This window comes from Cebus imitator, unplaced genomic scaffold (assembly GCF_001604975.1).
Source record: "Cebus imitator isolate Cc_AM_T3 unplaced genomic scaffold, Cebus_imitator-1.0 Scaffold430, whole genome shotgun sequence".
In the NCBI taxonomy this organism is placed as follows: domain Eukaryota; kingdom Metazoa; phylum Chordata; class Mammalia; order Primates; family Cebidae; genus Cebus; species Cebus imitator.
The window spans coordinates 870443-892645 of NW_016107745.1; the positions used below are offsets into that span (position 1 = coordinate 870443).

General features: G+C 50.9%; 1 protein-coding gene across 1 annotated transcript in view; it reads left to right on the forward strand.

The window, feature by feature from the left end:
* Positions 1–262: 262 nt before the first annotated feature.
* SLC5A9 (solute carrier family 5 member 9) overlaps positions 263–22203 on the forward strand; it is a 24884-nt gene continuing 2943 nt past the window's right edge. The window contains exons 1-13 of the mRNA XM_017510093.2: positions 263–484; positions 2284–2355; positions 6240–6344; positions 6664–6828; positions 7965–8070; positions 8943–9023; positions 9344–9549; positions 9767–9902; positions 11031–11138; positions 13117–13267; positions 15043–15211; positions 16019–16234; positions 19178–19331. Coding sequence (XP_017365582.1) covers positions 323–484; positions 2284–2355; positions 6240–6344; positions 6664–6828; positions 7965–8070; positions 8943–9023; positions 9344–9549; positions 9767–9902; positions 11031–11138; positions 13117–13267; positions 15043–15211; positions 16019–16234; positions 19178–19331 — 1831 coding nt within the window. The 5' untranslated portion in view covers positions 263–322. The remainder of the gene's footprint in view (positions 485–2283; positions 2356–6239; positions 6345–6663; positions 6829–7964; positions 8071–8942; positions 9024–9343; positions 9550–9766; positions 9903–11030; positions 11139–13116; positions 13268–15042; positions 15212–16018; positions 16235–19177; positions 19332–22203) is intronic.

Below are 22203 nucleotides of genomic sequence, written 5' to 3' on the forward strand. Positions count from 1 at the left end.
TTGCTCCTTTTCTCCTCCTTCTCCTCCTCCTCTTCCTGTTTCTCCTCCGGCTTCTCTGGGGGTAGGGAGATTACGTGTATGTGTGTGCACGTGTGTACACATGCATGTATGTGTGTGCACATAGTGGCAGCAGGGAAAGGGAAGGAAGGAGTCCTGCAAGGGCTGGGGGTGGCAGTTGCGAAAAAAGGAGGCAGGACTGTATGTGCCAGTGGGCTGAGTTTTCTCACCAACTAATGATTCCTGGGGCAGTTTAATTATTAAAGGAAAGGAAAGAAGCCAGGATCACCTCAAAGTCCAGCCTGCTGGTGACTAACACGAACAGATGAGCAAGGAGCTGGCAGCAATGGGGCCTGGAGCTTCAGGGGACGGGGTCAGGACTGAGACAGCTCCACACTCAGCAATGGATCCCAGAGTTGGTCTGCACACCTATGACATCATCGTGGTCATCATCTACTTCGTCTTCGTCATTGCCGTGGGGATCTGGGTAAGTGGGCCCTGAAGCTGGCGCTGGCAGGGGAGGTAGAAGCGGTCTCTCAGCTTGGGTGCGGTCGTGGAGCTGGGGCAGGGCTAGGCAGAAGGAAGCAGATCAGGGAATCATGGGGCTGAGATGGAAGGGCTTTCAGGAATCAGCCTCCTGATCTGTTTAGAAAGACAGAGAAGGATGTCACTGGGCTGAGGTCACACAGCCAGCCAGCCAGAGGCAGACCAGGCCCCTGACTCCTGACTCCTTTCTGTGCACCTGCTGTCTTTGGCCCCAACCATCCCTGGTTGCCCTGAGGCTCACTCCTTCCTTCTGCCCCACCCCAAGACCCCCAACTCTGAGAACTCTTGACCCCGGGCCCTACCTCAGTCCTGCATTTGTTATCATCTTGGCTAAGGTGATTTCTTAAGAAGTAAAGGCTCATGTGCTCTCAGTGAAACATGCCAGGCTGATTCCAAGGTCCCTCTGTTCTCCCTTGTTCCCAAGAGCTTCGGTACTATAGGCAGGGGCCAAGCTTTGGGGTCAGGGAAACCTGAGCTCAGGTCCCAGCAGCAACAATGAGAGCCTCATGGCCTTATGGCCCTGGGAACAACATAGGAGGCCTCTCTGAGCCTCAGCTTTCTCAGACAGACAATGAGAGTAAGAACTAAGCAGCGATCATTCAACAACAGGACACACTGCAGCACCTGGCACGCTGCCTGGTGCCCGACTGGCAGGCAATAAATGGCTGCTATTATCACCAAGGCGTTCTGCAGAAGTGCGAGCACCTTTAGACTCTGCCGTGATTCAAGTCCCAGCTGGTCACTTCCTAGGCTGCGGCCAGGTCAGAAACCATTTCTGGGCCTCAGTTTCCTCATTTGTAAAGGGGAATGAACAGTCCCGGCCTCCTAGTGCTGGTGTGAGGAAGAATCGGGCTAACAGATGATCGCTGGCTCCTGGAAGTGGCCAGCTGAGAAAAGCACCAACTGCTTTGTGACTTTGGACAAATTGCTTCCCATGTTGGGCCTCCATTTTCACCTCTGTAAAATGGATCTGTTTTTCTCATATGGCCTCTAAGAGGATCAGAGGTGACAGGGGCAATACAAGTAAAAACTTAACAAGCACAAGGCCCCACCCACATTTATCACTCCCTGGTGACTGATTAATTTCCCATAGGGAAAGTCAGAGAACTCCTTCCCTACCCATTGCCCTGCCCTCACCCCGCATCTCCAGAGAACATTCCAACAGGCTGCTAACTGACCACCTACGGGTGCAAGACAGGGAGGTCCTGGATGGGGCTCAGTGGCATGATCTGACCTCAGACCAGGTCAAGGGAAATCCCAAAACAGTGCCCGTAACTCTGTTCAGGGCTCAAAGTCTCACAGTGAAACTGCAGCCCTCTCTGTCCTCCTGCCTGCAGTGTGGGAGCCCGGCTGGGAGCAGGGAGGGGATCAGTTCAGAGAAAGGGTGAGCTCTACACACCTAAGGAGGAGACACTAAATCACCCTCCAAAAGCACACTTTCAGGAGGGAAGCCTAAGGGGACAAGAGTGCACAATGACCTCTCACACATGACATCCGTTACCTCCTTTGCTCTTTGCGGTGGCCCTGGAAATGAATGACGAGGCTCACAGAGGAAGTGACTCTCCTAAGATGCATAGCTTAGAAACCGTGAAACCAGCCTCAAGCAGCTCTCTTCTGCCTCAGTTTCCACCCTCTGTCTCCACAGCTCCTGCACCAAGGGGCAGCGAATCTGCGGGGAGAGGGCAGGGCAGAGGTTGGACAGAAGCTTGAGAACCCTCATCTCATCCATTTCCTTTCCAGTCGTCCATCCGTGCAAGCCGAGGGACCATTGGTGGCTATTTCCTGGCCGGGAGGTCCATGAGCTGGTGGCCAGTGAGTTGACCCTTCTCAACCACCCCTAGTGCGGAGGCTCCCAACTCTCCTCCCCGCTATCCAAGCCCTTGTCCCATCTTCTCACACCTGGACCATAGCAAAGACCTCCCCATTTTTTTCCTAACTCTGGGCCCCTTCTCTCCTGTCCAACCACCCCCCCGCAACCTGAGTGGCTTTGCTAGCACACACGTTGGACAAACATCCCCTGGCCCTCCTAGGTGTGGTCCTACATCTGGCACTTGACTTGCAGTGATGAATCTGGAATGTCCCTATCCTAGAGAAGCTCAGATCTGAGTGGAGCTGATAGACTCATAAACATCATGTGCACTCCTGAGCCAGAGGGAAGCAGGGGGCACTGGCCAGAGCTTGGAGGGAGCCCCTGGCCACCAGACAGTGCAGTCAGCTCAGGAGGGATTTTGGGGAAAAGGTAACACATAAGCTTAATACTGAAGAGCAGCTAAGTGAGGGGAGTCACAGAGGTAAAATCCCCAACAACCTCAAGGAATCCATCTCCAAACCTTTGTGAGCCACAATTTCTCCCATCAAGCCACCCCACAATTCTATTGGTCCTCAAATTTAACTTCCTCCTCCTGGAATGGGAGGAAGGGAGGAAACCCCTACCTCAAAAGTTGCCAGTAGAGCCATCAGCCCCAGTGGTAGTTAAAGCAGTTTACACACCCGGGCATGCAAAACTCACACATATAACATGTGTGCATGCACACTTCCATACTCTCACACACTCACACACTCACGCACCACACTCTCACACCCACATACAAAGGCACCCACACACATTCATACATACTTGCAAACTCATGCACACAATCACACTCCCAGTCTCACACTCACACCTCTCTCATGCACACACACTGTCTCACTCTCATACGTACTGTCACAATCACAGACACATGCACTCTCACACACATGCTCATTTACACACATGCACACACAGACTCACACATGGATGCACACTCACAGCACCAGCCATCTTCATGCCTCTCCCCACCCTTCTCGTTCTCACCAACTTCCCCACTCTGTACTGGTCACAGACTCGTTGAAGAGCAGCGGAAACCCAGGAGGCCTCCAGGGCTCTCTGGAAGGTTTAGGTATCTGGGACAGGAAGAGGCAGGGGCAGGCAGCTCTCGTCTGTCCACCATGGCAGAATCCCAAGGATGGCGGGGAGCTGGGGCCTGGCAGCTCAGGAACAGTGGTGGGGTCACTGGCACTCACTGCGAGCCACCTTCTCATCAGGAAAAAGGAAAAACCCTTCTCAATGGTTCATTTCAGCCAGTGTCCCCCAAATCACAACTCTGGAAATGAGGGAAGGGGGGATAAAAAAGCAGGACAGAGTAGGTTCCTCTGATCACTTCAGGAGAAGCTCATGGACCCTGCTGACTGCCTGGTCAACCCGCAGAGAGCCGAGCTCTTGCCCAACAATTAGCGTGAGGAACCCGAGGCCTCTGAACAAGAGGGAGGCCTTGGCAGGCACTTCTAGGTTCCCACTGTACCCCAAACACAGAGCAGACATGCAGTGGGAAAGAGAGGATGTGCTGCCCATCCTCTGGTGGGCCAGGCTGTGAGCTGTGCCTCCTGCACCTGAGAGCTGGGTCCAGCCTGAGGCCAGGGTGAGAACCAGCTCTGGGTGTGGAAAGCTGTTGGAGTGTATGTCTGGGTGTCTGCCTTGTCCCGAGTCTGTGCCCCATGAACAGCACAAGATGCAGCAGCCCTTTCCGTTCCAGAGAGGCCCGCACGGCCCTCCCCATGCCTCCCCTGCTGATCTTGTTGATCTCTCCTGGGTAGGAGCAGGAAAGTCAAGTTAAAAACCCTGGGTGGGGGTGGAGGTGCCTCACTGCTCCAAGAACTGCCTGGAGGAGGCTTCTTCCTCGGAAGCAGGGGGCCCGGTGTTCTCCACTCTGGCTGGGTGGTCCAGCCAAGCCTCCCCAGCATCCCGAGGCCACCTGAGAGAGGAAGAGTGAGTGTGTGTGTGAGTGCCTGTGTGAATTTGTTTCCATGTGTGAGTGTGTATGCATGTGTGAGTGTGTATGCATGTGTGAATGTGGGCAGTGTGTGTGTGCATGATTGTGCTTGTGTGTGTGCTTTGTGAGTGTATATGCGCATGTGTGTTTATACCTGTGAGTGTGAGAGCATATGTATGAGAACATGTGCATGTGGGTGAGTGTACGTGTGTGACTGTGCAAGTGCATGAGTGCATGAGTGTGTGCATGTGTGTGTGTCCTGTGCCTGTGTGTGTGCACATGTGAGTGTGCATGTGTGACACTGTGTGTGTCCTGTGCCTGTGTGTGTGCACATGTGAGTGTACATATATGACTGCGTGTGTCCGGTTCCTGTGTGTGCACATGTGAGTGTGCATGTGTGACAGTGTGTGTCCTGTGCCTGTGTGTGTGTGCGCACATGTGAGTGTGCATGTGTGACAGTGTGTGTCCTGTGCCTTTGTGTGTGTGCGTGCACATGTGAGTGTGCATGTGTGACAGTGTGTGTCCTGTGCCTGTGTGTGCATGCACATGTGAGTGTGCATATGTGAGTGTGTGTCCTGTGACTGTGTGTCCTGTGCTGGTGTATGTGTGCACATGTAAGTGTGCATGTATGACAGTGTGTGTCCTGTGCCTGTCTGTGTGTGTGCACACGTGAGTGTGCATGTGTGACTGTGTGTGTGTCCTGTGCCTGTGTGTGTGCGCACATGTGAGTGTGCATGTGCACGTCAGAGGCACTGGCACCAGGGCCTCAGCAATGTCAGACCTGTTGCTCATTCCGTGCCTTTACGCTGCCTACTGCCTTTGTCTGAATTTCTCAGTGCTTTTCCCTTCCTCTCACTTTCTCTCACGGCACCTCCGGAAGAACAGGACGTTGGGTGGAAGTGAGTCCCACATTGTATAGGTGAAGAAGTGAGGTGTTGATAGAGGAAGTGATTTTATTGAGGTGACATAGGGTGCAGAAAGGAACATGGCTCCACCCCTACCTGCCCCCAGCCCTCTCCCCGAGGTCTCCTTAGTCCTCCTCCCAGATTCCAGAGCCCCTGTCCCACTTCTCCCCTACCAGTCAGGGATCCCATCTAATAATAAGAGGCAACATTGACCACATGCTCATTACGTGCCAAGCACCATTTGTGTAGTGTTTGTTATTGGAGCCAGACAGCCAGGGGTTGAATCCTCATTTGACCACTTACTAGTTCTGAGACCTGGGCAAGTTACCTATCTGTGCTTCAGTTCACTCATGGGTAAGATGGGGATAAAAGTAGCACCAAGGGTTGTGGCAGGGGTTAAATGAGTCCCCATACTCAGAACATCAGCTGGTTCCTGGAGACGCTACGCAGGCGCTGACTGCCCTGATCATGCCTGTTATCCTCCTGTCTCTACTGCCTCCAAGTGCTTGGCTGCCTTCCTGGAGGAGAACCAACAGCTCACAGGCCGGCCTGGCCTGTGCTCAGCCCCTGGGATCCTCCTTCTGTCTGGTTTGCCCTGGGGTGGTGGGAGGGCCTTTCCTTCCTTCCTATGGGGCTTCCCTATCCTTTTCAGCTTCCTTCCCCTGGAGGCCCTCAGATCCACGGCCTCGGTGCAGAGGTCCACACTCCCCGCTTGCCAGGCTTCTTTCCCACTTGCCCTTTTTCTCATTTCACCATTTACTCACTGGGTGAGCTGGAGCCAGCGCATTTCTTAACATTCGTTCCTTCCTCTGTAACCTGGAAAGACTCATACCCCTCCCTGTGGATAGCTGTGGAATTAAATGTATTTATGAATGCAGTGCCTGGCATACGGCGGGTACCCAATAAACATCAGCTCCGTGCTCCCTTACCACTCATGGTCCTTGGTCCAGATTAATTCAGATCACTCCTGACTTCTGACCCTTGACCCAACTGTGCCTTGCAGATTGGAGCATCTCTGATGTCCAGCAATGTGGGCAGTGGCTTGTTCATCGGCCTGGCTGGGACAGGAGCTGCTGGAGGCCTTGCCGTGGGTGGCTTCGAGTGGAATGTAAGGAAGCTGGCCTGGTTTCTCCAGAATAATGAGGGTCTAACCCACCTCCATCTCTGGCATTAGTGCTGAGAGGATCCTTAGAGATTCCTGGGAGGCTGCATGGAGAATCAATAACCCATTTTACAAATGAGGAAATCAAGGTCTGGAGGAGACAGAGGGATCCAACCAAGGTCACACAGAAGGACTGGTGTCAGGTCCCAGATCCCTTATTTCTCTGCTTAGGGGCCTCCCACAGCACAGGGCTGCCTCTGGGTGGGAAGCGGCCCCTCTGTCTGCATCCAGGACCTGGATACCTTCTTCTCCTCCCCTCTCCCAGGCAACCTGGCTGCTCCTGGCCCTCGGCTGGGTCTTCGTCCCTGTGTACATTGCAGCGGGTGTGGTCACAATGCCCCAGTACCTGAAGAAGCGATTTGGGGGCCAGAGGATCCAGGTGTACATGTCTGTCCTGTCTCTCATTCTCTACATCTTCACCAAGATCTCGGTGGGTGTCTCTGCAATCTGGCCATTGTGTCTGGAAATGCTGATTAGGGAGGTGCTGAGTGCATCATCATGAGTGTGTTGCTGAGGGGAAGCTGAGAATCACAGCTGGAAGAAAGGAAGGCAGGATCTATAAACCTTTAACGCACGCTCCCCTCAGCACTGGGGTAGTCAGGGATGAATGATAAATATTTTTGGAGTGAATGACAGTCCCTACACTCAAAGAATTCACAATCCAGAGTTCATTCACTTATTTTTCGTTTGATTCTTCATTCATCAACTGTGCATTAATTGCCTAGATGGTTAGAGTTAGAAAGGTCTTTAATCCTCCTCTATTGATCTAAACTCGGGAAACTACCGAGACAGGTCAAATGACTTGCCCAAGTCCACACAGAGGGCCAGCTCTAGCACTAAAGCTGAAGTCTGGGTTCTGTGACCCAGGCCAGGTCTCCTTCCACTCTGTTATGTTTCAGAGCCTGTAGCAGGTTCACGAAACAATCATGGAAGGGGATCTACAAGCAAACACTAAAGGGAACTGAATCACTTCGTTGCCAGGTCTAGGGCTGAAAAACACTTTAAGGCCCTTGTTTCACCAATGTTTGGGAACAACCCTAAGTCAACTTAGGCACAGGCTATAAGCCCATGTCTGCTAACAAACCCAAGTATGTAGATGACCCAGGACCCATGTTTATCTGCACCAGGGCTCCTGCTGCATTGGGTCAGCCATGGGCCATCAGGAGACAAGTGGGCTCTACTCTGCCAGGGAGAGGCCAGCAGCTCTCTGGTTCTTCCTCTCTTCTCCTAAATGGCCTCTTCTTCTCCAGCCCAGCTCCTTCCTTCACTTTCTCAGTCTTCCCCTTCATTCTCCACCACTCCCTTCAAGTCTAGCAGACCAGCCATGCAATTAAATTTCTCCCAGTTTCGACGCTTTATACAGTACTTCTCTGCTTTAAAGTCTCCATGGCGCCTCAGTGTCTGCAAGATAAAGCTCACACTCTTTAGCACAGTACTTAAAGCTTATTTTCATCATGTGATGAGGGCTGAGGGCTCCTGGTGTTGCTGGGCAGGCAGGTGACGTGTCCACGCAGCCACTCTGAAGGCCTCGGGTGGCCTGGCCTCTTGGGTCCTGGCTCTCTGCAGACTGACATCTTCTCCGGAGCCCTCTTCATCCAGATGGCTTTGGGCTGGAACCTGTACCTCTCCACGGGGATCTTGCTGGTGGTGACAGCCGTCTACACCATCGCAGGTAGGCAGAGGGAAGGTCATGTTGGGCTGCAGAGACTGAGACAGGAACAGGGCAAGAGGGAAGCTTCTGACTGGCAGAGACCCAGAGAGAAAGACTGAAGAAGGGACAACCAGAGAGAGGGGGAGAGAGACAGCAAACTGATGCTGACAGAGAGAAGGAGAAACAGGAGAGGCACAGGCAAAGAGAGGCTGAGACAGAGACGCAGCAGAGAACACAGGGGAACAGAATGAAAGACACAGGGACGCAGACAGTGGGGTGAAAAAGGCAGAAATTGGAGGAGGAACAGAATCAAGCAGAGACGGGGATGGAGAGGCACTAAGAAATACCAAAAAAGACTGACTGCCCAGGGAGCGGGGCCGAGAGGGGGACGATGATCCAAGCCAGAGTCACTGCAAGCCGCCCCAGGCAGAGACCGCAACCCACCTCCTCCCGTTTCCTCAAAATCTCCTCGCACAGGGCTGGGCACCTTGGAAGGCCAGCACAGGACTGCCTTACTTAGGGTTAAGTTGGGCTCCAGAGACGGGGTGTTTAGATGAGCATTGGGTGGAGGAGGCAGGGAGTGTTACTGGCAGAACTAGAAGCCAAGGAATGGACTTGGGTTTAAACAATAACACAAAGCTGTGGTGTGATGGCCACAGTCAGCTGCTGTCAAGACAGAAGGGACTCCAGCGCCTTTGACTGTGACCAGTCGGCATCCTGCCAGGGAGGGACAGAGGGGAGCGCTAGGTGTAGAGAAAGGCAGGTGGCCAGAGTCCCTTGCTAAGAGGGCTCTGTGTCTTCTCTGGTCTCCTCAGTGTGGCCATGCACAGGGCAGGCAGCCAGAGAGGACCCGCAATGGTGCTGACTGATGTGCCCTCTCCTTGGATCCCCAGGGGGCCTCACGGCCGTGATCTACACAGATGCCCTGCAGACGGTGATCATGGTGGGGGGAGCCCTGGTCCTCATGTTTCTGGGTAAGAAAGACACCTAAACACACCCCACCCTCATTCTTAAATTCCTCTCTTTCCTGTCTCTGTCACCTCCACAGCTTGATTGGAACTTTCTAGTGCATAGATCTATGTGAGCCATATCTTCTCTCCAGGCTGGGGGTCCCAAAGAGCAGGGTTCTCGCTACTTCAAACCAGGGGTCTTGAGCCCAAGTCCCATCTTCCTGCTTCACCCCAGTCCCCATACCAGTTCCAATCTGAGGGCCCACATGAGGCTGGGGCCTGGGTGTGCTGAGTGACAGGCTCAGTGGGGTCTCAGGGCTGCTTTACTCACTGTCTCCTCACAGGCTTTCAGGATGTGGGCTGGTACCCAGGCCTGGAGCAGCGGTACAGGCAGGCCATCCCTAATGTCACAGTCCCCAACACCACCTGTCACCTCCCACGGCCCGATGCCTTCCACATGCTACGGGACCCTGTGAGCGGGGACATCCCTTGGCCAGGCCTCATTTTCGGGCTCACAGTGTTGGCCACCTGGTGTTGGTGCACAGACCAGGTAATCCCCCAGCCAGGCTTGGCCTAGCCTCCCTGGAGGTGGGGCGGCTTCCTGCAGAGAAACCCAGTGCCTGGATGCATAGAGGGTTGGACCTCATTCTGGGACTGGGACTGCACTGGGTAGAGACACAGTCATTGCCCAGTGTCAGGGCTCACCTGTGGCTGAGTGAGGCCCTCCTCGACCTGAGCTGCACTCCTCCTCATTGCTGCCCTTTCAGGTCATTGTGCAGCGATCTCTCTCGGCCAAGAGTCTGTCCCATGCCAAGGGAGGCTCCGTGCTGGGGGGCTACCTGAAGATCCTCCCTATGTTCTTCATCGTCATGCCTGGCATGATCAGCCGGGCCCTGTTCCCAGGTAAGAGTGAGTCTTGCTCTCTGGGTGTTGGGATTTGGGGCTTTCAAACAGTGTCTGGAGAATGGGAATGTGGCCCCGGGAAATGTTAGACCACAGCAGGGGTCGGCAAGGTTTGTCTCTTAAGAACACATAGCCAGGCGTGGTGGCATGCACCCATAGACCCAGCTACTTGGGAGGCTGAGGATCCTGAGTCCAGGACGTTGAGGCTGCAGTGAGATATGATTGCTCCACTGCATCTCAGTTTGGGAGACAGAGCGAGAGAAACCCTATCAAAAAAGAGAGAAAAGAATTAAAAGAGAAGAAAAAGAAGAAAGAGGGAAGGGAAGGTAGGGAAGGGGAGGGGAAGGGGGGGAGGCAAAAGAAGGCTGGGTGCTGTGACTCACGCCTGAAATCCCAGCACTTTGGGAGGCAGATCGTGAGGTCAGGAGTTTGAGACCCACCTGACCAACATGGTGAAACCTTGTCTCTACTAAAAACTAGCTGGGCATGGTGGTGCACACCTATAATCCCAGCTACTCAGGAGGCTGAAGTGGGAAGATTGCTTGAACCCGGGAGGCGGAGGTTGCAGATTGCAGCGCTGTACTCCAGCCTGGGCTGGAGACTCAATCTCAAAAAACAGAAAAGAAAACAAAAGAAAGCAGTTTAGGCTTTGTGGGGCAAACGTATTATTTCAGTAGAAAAAATGTGAATCACGAGGTCAAGAGATCAAAACCATCCTGGTCAACACGGTGAAACCCTGTTTCTACTAAAAATACAAAAAATTAGCTGGGCATGGTGGCGCGTGCCTGTAATCCCAGCTACTTGGGAGGCTGAGGCAGGAGAATTGCCTGAACCCAGGAGGCGGAGGTTGTGGTGAGCCGAGATGGCGCCATTGCACTCCAGCCTGGGTAACAACAGCGAAACTCCGTCCCAAAAAAAAAAAAAAAAGAAAAATTGTGAATCAGGTAGTAAGTATATGGGCAAGAAATTTACCAAAGACGCAGACACCATTTGCCCCTTCACCTTGCAAACATGGGTCCCTGCTAGAGCCTCCAGTGAACATTACCCTGTAGTTTTGGAAGGCAAATACTAGGCCAACCTGAAAAGGCACAAGATCACCAACTCTAACTGCCATCACTTCTTCCGCAGATGAGGTGGCCTGCGTGGACCCTGATATCTGCCAAAGAATCTGTGGGGCCCGAGTGGGATGTTCCAACATCGCCTACCCCAAGCTGGTCATGGCTCTCATGCCTGTTGGTGAGTCTTTTCTCCCCACCCCACCCTGCACTCCCACCTCCAGCCTCCTCCTATCTCCACTGCCCAGGAAGGATGGCACTAACATGGGTGGGAAGAGGGAAGAAAACTATTCACTTTTGCACCCCATCCTAACACACACAATTTGTACAAGCATTTGTATGTAAGGTACCAGCCCTGTGGGCAGGTTCTGGAGTTGCAGAGATAAAAGGCAGGCCCCTGCTCAGGCACCGTGCAGTCTCCAGGGGGCCTGGACTTGCCAGAGACACAATCCAATGGGACCAGCGTGGTGACCCCGTGTGAGCTAAGGGAGCCCTGCGAAGGCACCTGACCCAGCTGGGGGATGTTGGGAAGGTCTCCCAGAGGGAAGGAAATGGAGCTGCATCCCAAATTAAGTCGTAGGCAGACACGGCAGGAGGGGCATAGAAAATGTCATTCTAGGGATGAGAAGCTGTGCGTGCAAAGGCCCAGAGTGAAGAGAGGTCATGAAGTCTGACCTGAAAGCAGCCCAGTGTGGATGCAGGAGCCAGGAGGAATGATGACCTTCCTGGTAGAGATGTCACAGCCAAGCCTTGTTCTGGAGCACAGCCCTGGGACAACGGGGGGGTGAGGGGGTTGGTCATAGAGAGCATGACTGGGTTTGTGTTTTAGCAAGACCAGTCTGCATGGATGACTCTGTATGAGGCAGGCTTGGGGGTAGGCAGGGAGATTGTCCATGGGGTGTTTGCAGTGGTCCAGGTAGGTGGAGATATTGGGTTGGACCAAGTCAGTGGTATCAGATATGGAGGGAAGGGATTTAAAGATGTTTGTGAGGTTGAATCGTCAGGACTTGATTTGAGGGATAATAAAGACAGAGAAATCCAAGAATCGTCCCAGACCTTGATGTTTAGACTGTGGGTTTACAATGATATTGAGATTGGAGACACACAAACAGAGTTGGGATTACGGAGGGCAGCAGACAAGTGGAGTTACTGCCTCCCTTTGGTAGGAGGAGGAGTGAATCCAGGCAGTAGTGGCCATGGTGGGGGCCCAGACAGGACAGAGCTGCACTGAGGGGCAGGCTGGCGGTAAGCAGGGAGGGGTCTCAGCTAGCCCTGAGTTCTGCTGTAGAGATGGAAAGACAATAACTAAAGAGGGAAACAGAAGGCCTCAAAGGGAGATGGGACCTGAGTTTGGAGCACTTGAGTCTGAGGCACTTGTGACTCTTCCAGGAAGACAGGGGGACATTGGAAGGTGGTTAAATGTATGGATTTGGAAGGAAAGAGGACTGAGGTGGGACCAGGGCCAGGATCATCTTCCCAGGGGTGAGCAGTCATATCTCTAGAAGCTTGGTCACTGTCAGCGAAACTTCAGATATCACTGGGTCCCATCCTCCCTTGTCCAGGTAGCAAAATAGGCCGATAAATGGTAAGGAACTAGTCTAAGAATCATACATACAGCTGAGTACTTGCAGAGCCAGAAAACAAGCCCAAAGCTGCTACCTCCCAGGCTAGGGCTTTAGCCCAACACTACCATGTCAATGAAGAAGGTGTAGAAACACTAAACAGATCCACCCAATTATTAATAATCACCTTTCTCCTCCCCCCGCAGCGACCCACTAACCAAATGTCTACAAGCTGAGAAACCCAGACAGATGCCAAAACTTCAGAGAACCTTAGAGATCACCTAGTCTTATACGCCTTAATAGGATAGATGAGGAAACTGAGGCTCAGGGCAGGGGGTTGGGGAGGCAAATGAGTTACCCAAGGCTGCATAGCAAGGCAGAGACCGAGCCTGGGCATCAGAGATGGAGAGAACCCAGACTCCAGTTCTGTGGTCTAGGATTTCTTATCTGTGCTGGATGGACACCTCATCCAATACCTTCCCTTCCTCCTCCCCACCCCCAGATCCTGACTCTGCAGGACACTACAGCAGCCTCTGTGGTCCTGGCAGAGCTGGCCTTAACAGGCCCTCCATTCCCATGAGCCTCATCTCTCCCCAGGTCTGCGGGGCCTGATGATTGCCGTGATCATGGCCGCCCTCATGAGCTCACTCACCTCCATCTTCAACAGCAGCAGCACCCTGTTCGCCATTGATGTGTGGCAGCGCTTCCGCAGGAAGGCAACAGAGCAGGAGCTGATGGTGGTGGGCAGGTGAGCTGGCCCCTCCTTCCCTCCTTCCGGAGTGTCCTCTCCCCTCTCCCCGTCCTGGGTTACCCTGAGCAGATGTTGGCTGGGTCAGACCCTGCCCTGGACTGGCAGTCAGAGTACTGGGTTCAAGTTCCAGCTCTCCACGTGATTTCAGGTAAGTCCTTCCCCAGCCCTGGGCTGCTCCTTTTTTCAGAATAATAGGAAAAAACATCTCTTCCCTGGTAACTTTATCTTGGAATTGGTCAACAGTGTTATTGAGAGATGAAAAAGCTCTTCAGAAATGACAGATAAACTGTATAAATGCAAGGAAAGTTAGCAAGCAGCTCACCCAAGTTATTCCCAACCAACTCTGGATGTTATACCTGGTTAAAAGAAATGCTATTAATTTAATCCATCAGATTGACTCTACACATCTACTATACATCACATGCCACATGCAGGGGACCCACGGTTGGGTTATATGGCCCTGCCCTCAGGGTGCTTACAGTTTATTGAGATAGGTGGAAACATAGGTAACAAAGCAAGGCATTTGTGTCAATAGAGATTTTCTTAGGAGGGCTGTCTCCAAATGATGCAGAGCCTTGGACGCCAAACTAAGGAATTTGAATTTTATCTTGTGGGTAATAGTTGTATGCTTCTAAAGCATGACTTAGCAGCTAATATTTTTTTGTTTTTCATAGGCTGGAGATTTGTAGTTTACATAAGATGAAGGGGCCCTTTTTGAAAACTTTGCTTCATAATTGAAGGGTCCCTAACTTGGGTTTCTGGACTAAAGTTCTCCCACTTTGTGGATAGGTACTTGAGTTTAGGAATTTTGCTCTTTCACATCTCCCTGCCTTTGCACTCACTGTTCTTTCCACCAGGATGCTTTCTGCCCAGGGCTGCCTAATGGATTCCTATTGCCTGCTCAACTGTGCTCCCCAGTCCTAGACATGGGTATTGACCATTGCAGGATCTGAGTGCAGGACAGATTGTGCAAAGAGGAGGGAGATAAGCAGCAGGGAGGCTACTTGGGTAGCTGATGCTCTAGTGGAGTCTGAGAGAGGCAAAATGGGAGGAAAAGGAGAGGAGAAGACAGGTATGCAGTGACACGTCAGAAAAAGCACTCCACCATTTCTTCAATCAGTGGAATTTGGGCTCTATCTACTGGCCATATGTGTTATTGCAGCCAACACACTGAAGAAAAGTTTTTCATGAACTTCACACACCTGCAAAATCATAAGTGCAGAATGCTTTGGGGACTTAGGCCTGAGCCACCATTGATTAAGAGGGAGTCAGGTGAATAAGAGGGATTCTTTCCTAAGATCAATGCCACAGTAAGGGAGAGTGCATCAGTGCCTGGAGAAGAGACTAGTCTGTGGAGGCTGCAGTCATCCTGGGAAAGAGCTGCCCTACACAGGACTGGGATGGAAAAGAGGAGAAAAGACATTCTAAGAAGAGACCAGAGGCCTTTTACTGGGGTGGGGGGTGGGGTAGAAGGTATGAATTCCTCCATAAACAGCAACAGGTGGGTGACATGACCTTGAAGGTGTCTAATATATAAGTGTCACAGAGGCTTTAGAATTATGAGTTTCTTCAATTCCAAAATTTTCATATTCTGAGATTTTAAGTCTAAGTTTCTGATTCTTGGTGTTTGAGATTCTGGCTGCCAACCGTCTCTGATCCAGTGATCATGCATTCCCTTCCCTTCTCCTTCCTGGTTCCTGTGCATCACCTTCACCCCACAACCCACCATGCCCACCCGAGCGTGCCTCAGTGCCCTGTGCTCTCTGCTGCAGAGTGTTTGTGGTGTTCCTGGTTGTCATCAGCATCCTCTGGATCCCCATCATCCAAACCTCCAACAGTGGGCAGCTCTTCGACTACATCCAGGCTGTCACCAGTTACCTGGCCCCCCCCATCACGGCGCTCTTCCTGCTGGCCATCTTCTGCAAGAGGGTCACAGAGCCCGTGAGTGCAGTGCACCTGTCCCTCCCATACAGAAGAGGGGCTGAAGATCTGGTCTCTCAATCACCTCGTCTCTGTGACCTTGGGAAAACCCACTTCCTCTCTAGGCTTTCATTCTCCTGACCACAGCCTCCGACCTAGATTCATTCATTCATTCAACAAACATTTATTAGTCTTATGATGGCAGCTTCAGGGATGCATTGGTTCATAAGATTCACATAGATATGCCATTGCTGGGCCGGCAGAGAGATGATTGAATAAGCAATAATAATGAAGCATGCTGGCTGGTGGGAGACTGAAGAGCGCAAGCACCTAGCCTATGGGGCTCCCAGGAGGGGTCAAGGAAGGCTTCCCGGATGAAGTCACATCTGCGCTGAGACCTGAAGGATTAATGGGAGGGGGAAGAATGTTCCAGACACAAGGAACGGTGTGAGCGAACGTGCAAGACAGACTGTAATATCTCTAGGTCCTGTTCTAATAATTAACTTAGTGCTGATTTAATTTTATGAATTTTTTAATTACTGCCCCCAGTGAGAAATCTCTGAGTCAGCAAGGCCAAGTCATTTGTTCAGTTCACAATTGAGCCAGGATTCAAATCTTAGTCTGTCTGACTCTAGAACCCCTATGCCGCTGTGCCTTTAAGTCAAGACAAAGTCTCAGTATTAATGGGGAGCTCTTTTCCCCATTAGTAGACGGATTTGCCCAACATGGTAATAAACCAGCGGGAGAGAGAGTTGAGAGCAGAGTAGTTTTACCTTCCTAGGTCTCCCACCTGGAACTCACCCCAGCCCGTGCTGCCGTCTCTCACAGGGAGCCTTCTGGGGCCTCGTGTTCGGCCTGGGAGTGGGGCTTCTGCGCATGATCCTGGAGTTCTCATACCCAGCGCCAGCCTGTGGGGAGGCGGACCTGCGGCCAGCAGTGCTGAAGGACTTCCACTACCTGTACTTTGCACTCCTCCTCTGCGGGCTCACCGCCATCGTCATCATCATTGTCAGCCTCTGGACACCTCCCATCCCCGAGGAACAGGCAAGTGTTTTGCTCATACTGAGGCCCTCCAGAAATGCTCTTCCTTCCCCCACCGCCTGGAATTCCGCCCCTGAGTTTTACTCTGTTGGGTTATGGTCTCCCTGGTGGCCACACAGATGTCCTTGGGAGGGAAAGTTCCTTGGGCTGTGAATTCCCCAGTGAAAAGTAATTCATTCAACTCAAAAATTACTCAGTGAGTACTTACTATGTACTAGGCACTGTGCTGGGCTTACAAAGATGAAGGGTCCCTGCCAGAGACTACCCTCAGGGGCAGCAGACACTGACACAAGCTGTCACTATACGAAGGGAAAGTGCAGAAGGACCAAGCTCAACGGGAGGGGCCGAGCACAGAGGGAAAGGCAGTCACTTCCTGGGGGCCCAGGGAGGGCACACAGACGAGGACACTTGGAATTAGACCTTGAAGAATGAATAGAGAATTTTTGAGTGGCCAAGAAACAAATATATGAGAAAAGAAACAGAGAGTTTACTACATAAAGAACTCAAACTGAAACCCTCACCTCTCACGAGAAACGACCCCTGAGCACTGATGCTCAGTCTTCTGAGGCCTTTCTTCCTTACGGCCTAGAGCTAGGGCTGCTGAAATAAACGACCACAGATTGGGTGACTTCAGCAACAGAAATTTATGGTTTCACAGTTTCAGAGGCGAGAAGTCTGAGATCAAGGTGTCTGTGGTGCTGGTTTCCTCCGAGGCCCCTCCCTGTGGCTTGTCAAAGCCTGTCTTCTCCTGTCTTTACACGGTCTTCCCCTTTGCCTGCCTGTGACTGAAGCTCCTCTGTCTTTAAATCATAATGGATTAGGGCCCATCCTGATGACCTCATTTAACCTTAGCTGTCTTTCAAGACCCCATCTCCAAATACAGTCCCATCCTGAGGTACTGGCAGTTAGAACTTCGACACAGAAATTTTCGACACAATTCTGCCCATAACAGAGTTGATGCTGGAAGTCAGTCCCTGAAACACTGAGTGGACATCGTGGACAATACTCTTTCGATGGATGGTGCTTTAGAGTTTGCAAGACAACGTTATACCCTTAGTTTCACTGATTCCTACAAAAAAGCAGGGCCTTCCCTGGCTGACCTCTCCAGTGGCTCACACCAGAAACAAGTTCCTCCTCCTGCTGAATCGTCAACCTCTTCTCCATTGCCTGCGTCCTCACCCTTCATCCCAAAGTCTTCCCCAATTTAAAATCCTTCTCTGAATCCTGTTGTCCTCTAGGTCCTGCGGCCTCCCTCTCCTCCCTTCAACAGCAGACTTTTGCAAAGAATGGTTTCCTTTCCCAGCCTCCACTTCCCACCTCTTGTCTGCTTCTTGACCCGCTGCTGTCTGGCTGTTGTCCCCAGCGTTCCGTGGACATCGCTCTCACGGAAGTCACTGATAACACCCTGTTGCTAACATCAATGGTCATGTTTCTGTCTTTACCTTAAGTGAATTCACAGGAGAACTGGACACTACTGACCACTTCCTGCACCCCAAAGACCTCTCTTCTGTTCGCTTCCATGAAATATTTCTCCCCTAGGTTTTGTTTTCTTTTGTTTGTTTGTTTTGCCTACCCTTCCAATCACTCTTTGACTTCTTCACAGGCTTCTCTGCTGCCCCTGAAATATCAGTGTTCCTTAGGAACCCATCTATGGCCTGTAACCTGTCTCAGCCAACAATACTCGTGGGCTATAAATTCAACAGCTTTCTATATAAAGGTGACACTCAATTCTCTATCTGCAGCCAAAACCCCTCTCTCAAGATTCAAACGTCAAAATCTAACTCTTTCCTGGTGACATAAAGAGACACAGTCCATATGCTACCGGTGACACACAGCAGAAGTATTAATTAAGGTTTGTTGAGAAATATAAGCAAGGAAGCCTCCCAGGCTCTCATGATCCCAGAGAGACGTGTGCTTGGGCCCAGCACAGTGGAAATAAGAAGCTGGGAGCAGGATAGGGGATACCCAGCTCGACATGTACCGGAAAGCTGCCTCAGAGCTCAGGCAGTGGTGAATCCAACACCATTGATACGAGACAGAGAACTGCTGTGATTTAGTTTTCTGAGCCACCATAAAAGAGAAGAGAGAACGCCACAAGGGCCCTCCAAGGAAATCAGGTTTACTTCTCCTCACCTGGACATCTCCACTTGGAGGACCTGCAGACTCCTGGAGCACATCACCGTATTTATTCGTGAACATGTTCTCTCTCTCTCTGTCTCTCCCTGCCCTTGCCCTTTCTCTCTCTTCCTTCTCTCACCAGCACTAATACCCACTCCTTGTCCTGTGTCCTCTATTCCTGGACTAGGCACCATTACATGTCTGGTCACCCAAGGCAGGAGCCCCTGAGCCTTGTGAGCCCTCCCCTGTCCCTCACCTGGTCATTCAGTCAGTCACACTGTCCTGATTTCACTTTCTTTACCCAGTTCCTCAGGTGCCCATTATTTTTTGCTTCACTATTGCAACATCCTCTGGGCTGAGCCCCTTTCAATTCACTCCAAGAAATCTTTGAATTTTCTAGCACTTACAGTCTCTACCTTTTGCTTAAAGTCTGTAGTGACGCTCCATTTGCCTGCAGGGTTTTTGTTCTTTAAGCTACAACTCCTCAGCCGGACCTGTGAAGCCTTATTCTCAAACGCCTGCCTCACTGCACAGCCTCGTTTCCCTCGGTCTGTAACATCCATGGGAACAGGGCCCAGGTGTGTTTCAGGTCTGTATTCCAGTACCTGGCACAAGCTGGTGTAGAGCACCTGGTGTGGAGCAGGGAGTGTTCATATTTGAAGAAAGGGGAAGTCAAGGCTAAGATTCAGGCCTCCTGACTCCCAGCCCTGGCCTTGTTCATTGTACTCTCTGCTGTTGCTCGGATGCCCTTCAATAAATGGGGCCCTATTTTTCTACAGCCTAGCTTCTCTGCAAGGAAACTGACTCCAATGTCTTCCTTCCCTTCAGCTCAAACGCCTGACATGGTGGACTCGGAACTGCCCCCTCTCTGAGCTGGAGAAGGGGGCCCACGAGAGCATGCCGAAGATATCCGAGAGGCCAGCTGGGGAGTGCCCTGCAGGAGTGCTGGAGAACTCCAGCTCAGGCCAGGAGCAGCCTAAAGGTAGGCTGCAGCAGGCTGGGGGATACTCATCACAGAGGAGCAGGGGCGACAGACCCATGTGATGGGTGGTCTTTGGGATGGGGCTTCTGAGGGAGCCTAGCAAATATCACCCTAACTCCCTTCCCACAAGACTATTGAACTATTTGAAAAATAAGACAATTGAGTCAGGCAGACGGGAGCCAAAATAGTGCCCTCATTGCTGATCAAGTGTAAGTGGAAAGAGCTGGTTTGTATCTATGGAGAGATGCACTTCCTAACACTGAACCTCCGTATTGACAGAGGTACCCATCCAGTCACCAGCAGATCTGATCAGGGTCACAGAGCAAGGAGGGCATGCTTGGCTCAGTCCTGTCCTCTGTGTGAAGAAGGGCAGGGCTGAGCAAAGCATGTCCTCTTTATCCTTTACAAATCTACCAACACAGAAGTCCCTTCACCTCCGCTAGGTTGAATGAGTACAAGGGCAGAAATCAAAGAATGTTGCACCCACAGTGTTCTTTCTACCTGGGAGGGAACCTGAGACATGACAGAGAAACCCCCTCACCCATGTCCCCACCACCACATTTCTTCATTATTTATTGATTTCCTCCGGGCTCAACAAGTCTGCCTATAGTCATACAGAGTGTGGTTGTTCCTCGTGGGATGAGAGCAGCCACGTCTCCATAGAATTGTCTCTGTTTTCATGATGTTCCTCCAAAACACCCCCCCCCTTCACCTCTGGGCGTCTGCTTGAACTGCTGATGGGCCACATGAAGTGTGCCCCTGGAGGTTCATGTGTTAGAATGTGTTAGAATAGTATATCAGTGAAATCAGTTACATTGTGTTTCAGTCAAATCTACTCTAAGGCCACACAATATCTAAAGTTGAAAATTATTTTAAGACATGATTTGAGGTACCTGTGTTAGATCCAGTGCAGCTATAACCTTCCCAGAGTGAAATGAAATAACAATGTCAAAACATTCTAATGATAGAATAAAAAGACTTTTTCAATTATAAAATTCCCAAGGAAAATGTTAAACTCTATAAAGTTCTTCCTGGGTGACAAATAATCTATATGCCAAATCCCAGCGACATGCAATTTGCCTGTATAACAAACCTGCACATGTATCCCTAAACCTAAAAAAAAAGTAAACGAAAAAGAAGCACCCCAGGAAAATAAATAAATAAAATCCAAAAAGTTAAATGAAGTTGCAAGTTAAAGTCCAAAATCAATCTCTTGCCCTCGTGAATTAAAAATTCAAACAAATTTAAGTCTTAAATTTATTTTCTGCCTCAGTGAAAGAAGATCTCAATACAAAAATGAATAAGACATGGCCTCTGTCCCCAAGGAGGTGAGAATCTCTTGGAGGCAAACAGGTAGTGCAAAGATGTAGAGTTTACACTAAAATGGATAAAAATGTCAATAACATAGTAATATTGGGCTTTTAAACACAAGGGTATGTCATTGTTTATAACGTCCAGGTAGAGAAATAATATGCATCCTCGTGATAAAACAATAAAATCATTAAGAGGTCTCAGTGCCTGGATGGAGTTAGGGTTCCCTCAGAAGCTGCTTTCTCTTGTTGGATTGGGCATAGCTCTAGTTTTATACCAGCCTCTTGTGTGCCAAACTCGCAAGAACTCTAGTAAGCTAAGAGCATTGACAGGATTAGCAAAGCATCGCTTGCTGCACCAGCGTGGTTGGCAATGCCATGGCACAAAGTTCTCGTGCCTTTGCCAAGTTTTAGAGGCCCTATGCTTTCCTCTAGACCTGAGAAGCCTCCCACTTTTCTTGAGGCCCTTCACCTTTGCTTAAGGCCTTAATTCTAGAGAAACAGTCACTTGCCTAGAGTTAATGACATCATAAGCCCAGAATCCCACCAAGGTCTAAGGCTCAGAGCTTCTTCCCAAGCTACAGCAGTTAAAAGCCCATAATCAACTATAAAAAGCTATCCATAATGATGGATATAGTTTCTTCCTATCTTTCATGGTTAAAACCACATAGGCTCACTGCAGGAGACACAACGGAAGATCGACATCACCCTCCCTAATTTTATCAGTTGCCCCAATTAATTCATAAATATACATTTGCTTTGCAAATGTGTGTGTGTGTGTGTGTGTGTGTGTGTGTGTGTGTGTGTGTGTATTTGCTTTGGAAGATATAGCTCCTTTTTTCAAGCTTTGTGGCCTAGGCACCAGATGTTGAGCTCTCAAAACTACTCTCCCATCATCATTGCAAAGACTGGGTCCTGGCCCCTGTAAAACTTTTGTTATTGAAGAAAGCAATCCGAGAGCATGAGCTCTTTGGAGGTGAAGCAGCTGCCAAGAGAAGGAGGAAGGAAGAAGGGGAAAAGCTGCAAAGGAAACTCCCAAAGAGAAAGAGGAAGGAGACAGCTTGTACTTTCCCACAGCTGAACCCCAGATCTAGACAGACTTATGCAGAGTTACACAAATAGACCTATTACCTGGCTGGTCCTCATGCCAAGGGACAGAGTTGTCCCTTGAGAAGCCAAGAGGAATGCCTGCTCCCTGTGGATGACTTGCTCCCAAGAGCGAAAAAGGAGGCACCAAGTCAGCAGAGAAGTGCAAGGAGAGAAACCTACTCCCCTTCACCGACCACCACCATGAGGAAGTAGAAGGGCAGGGAAAGGCTGGTGCTGTTGTACACTAAAGCTCCTTCCCTGCCCAGAGAAACAAACATCAGGCATAGGGAAGAGGCTCCCCCTCCCATAAGGACTCCAGGCAGGCATGGGCCAGGCTGTATATGTTGAGTCCTGAAAAGGAAAGTTAAAAATATTTAAAGGAGGAGGGCACAGTGGTTCACACCTGTTATTCCAGCACTTTGGGAGGCCGAGGAGGGAAGATTGCTTGAGCTCAAGAGTCAAGATCAGCCTGG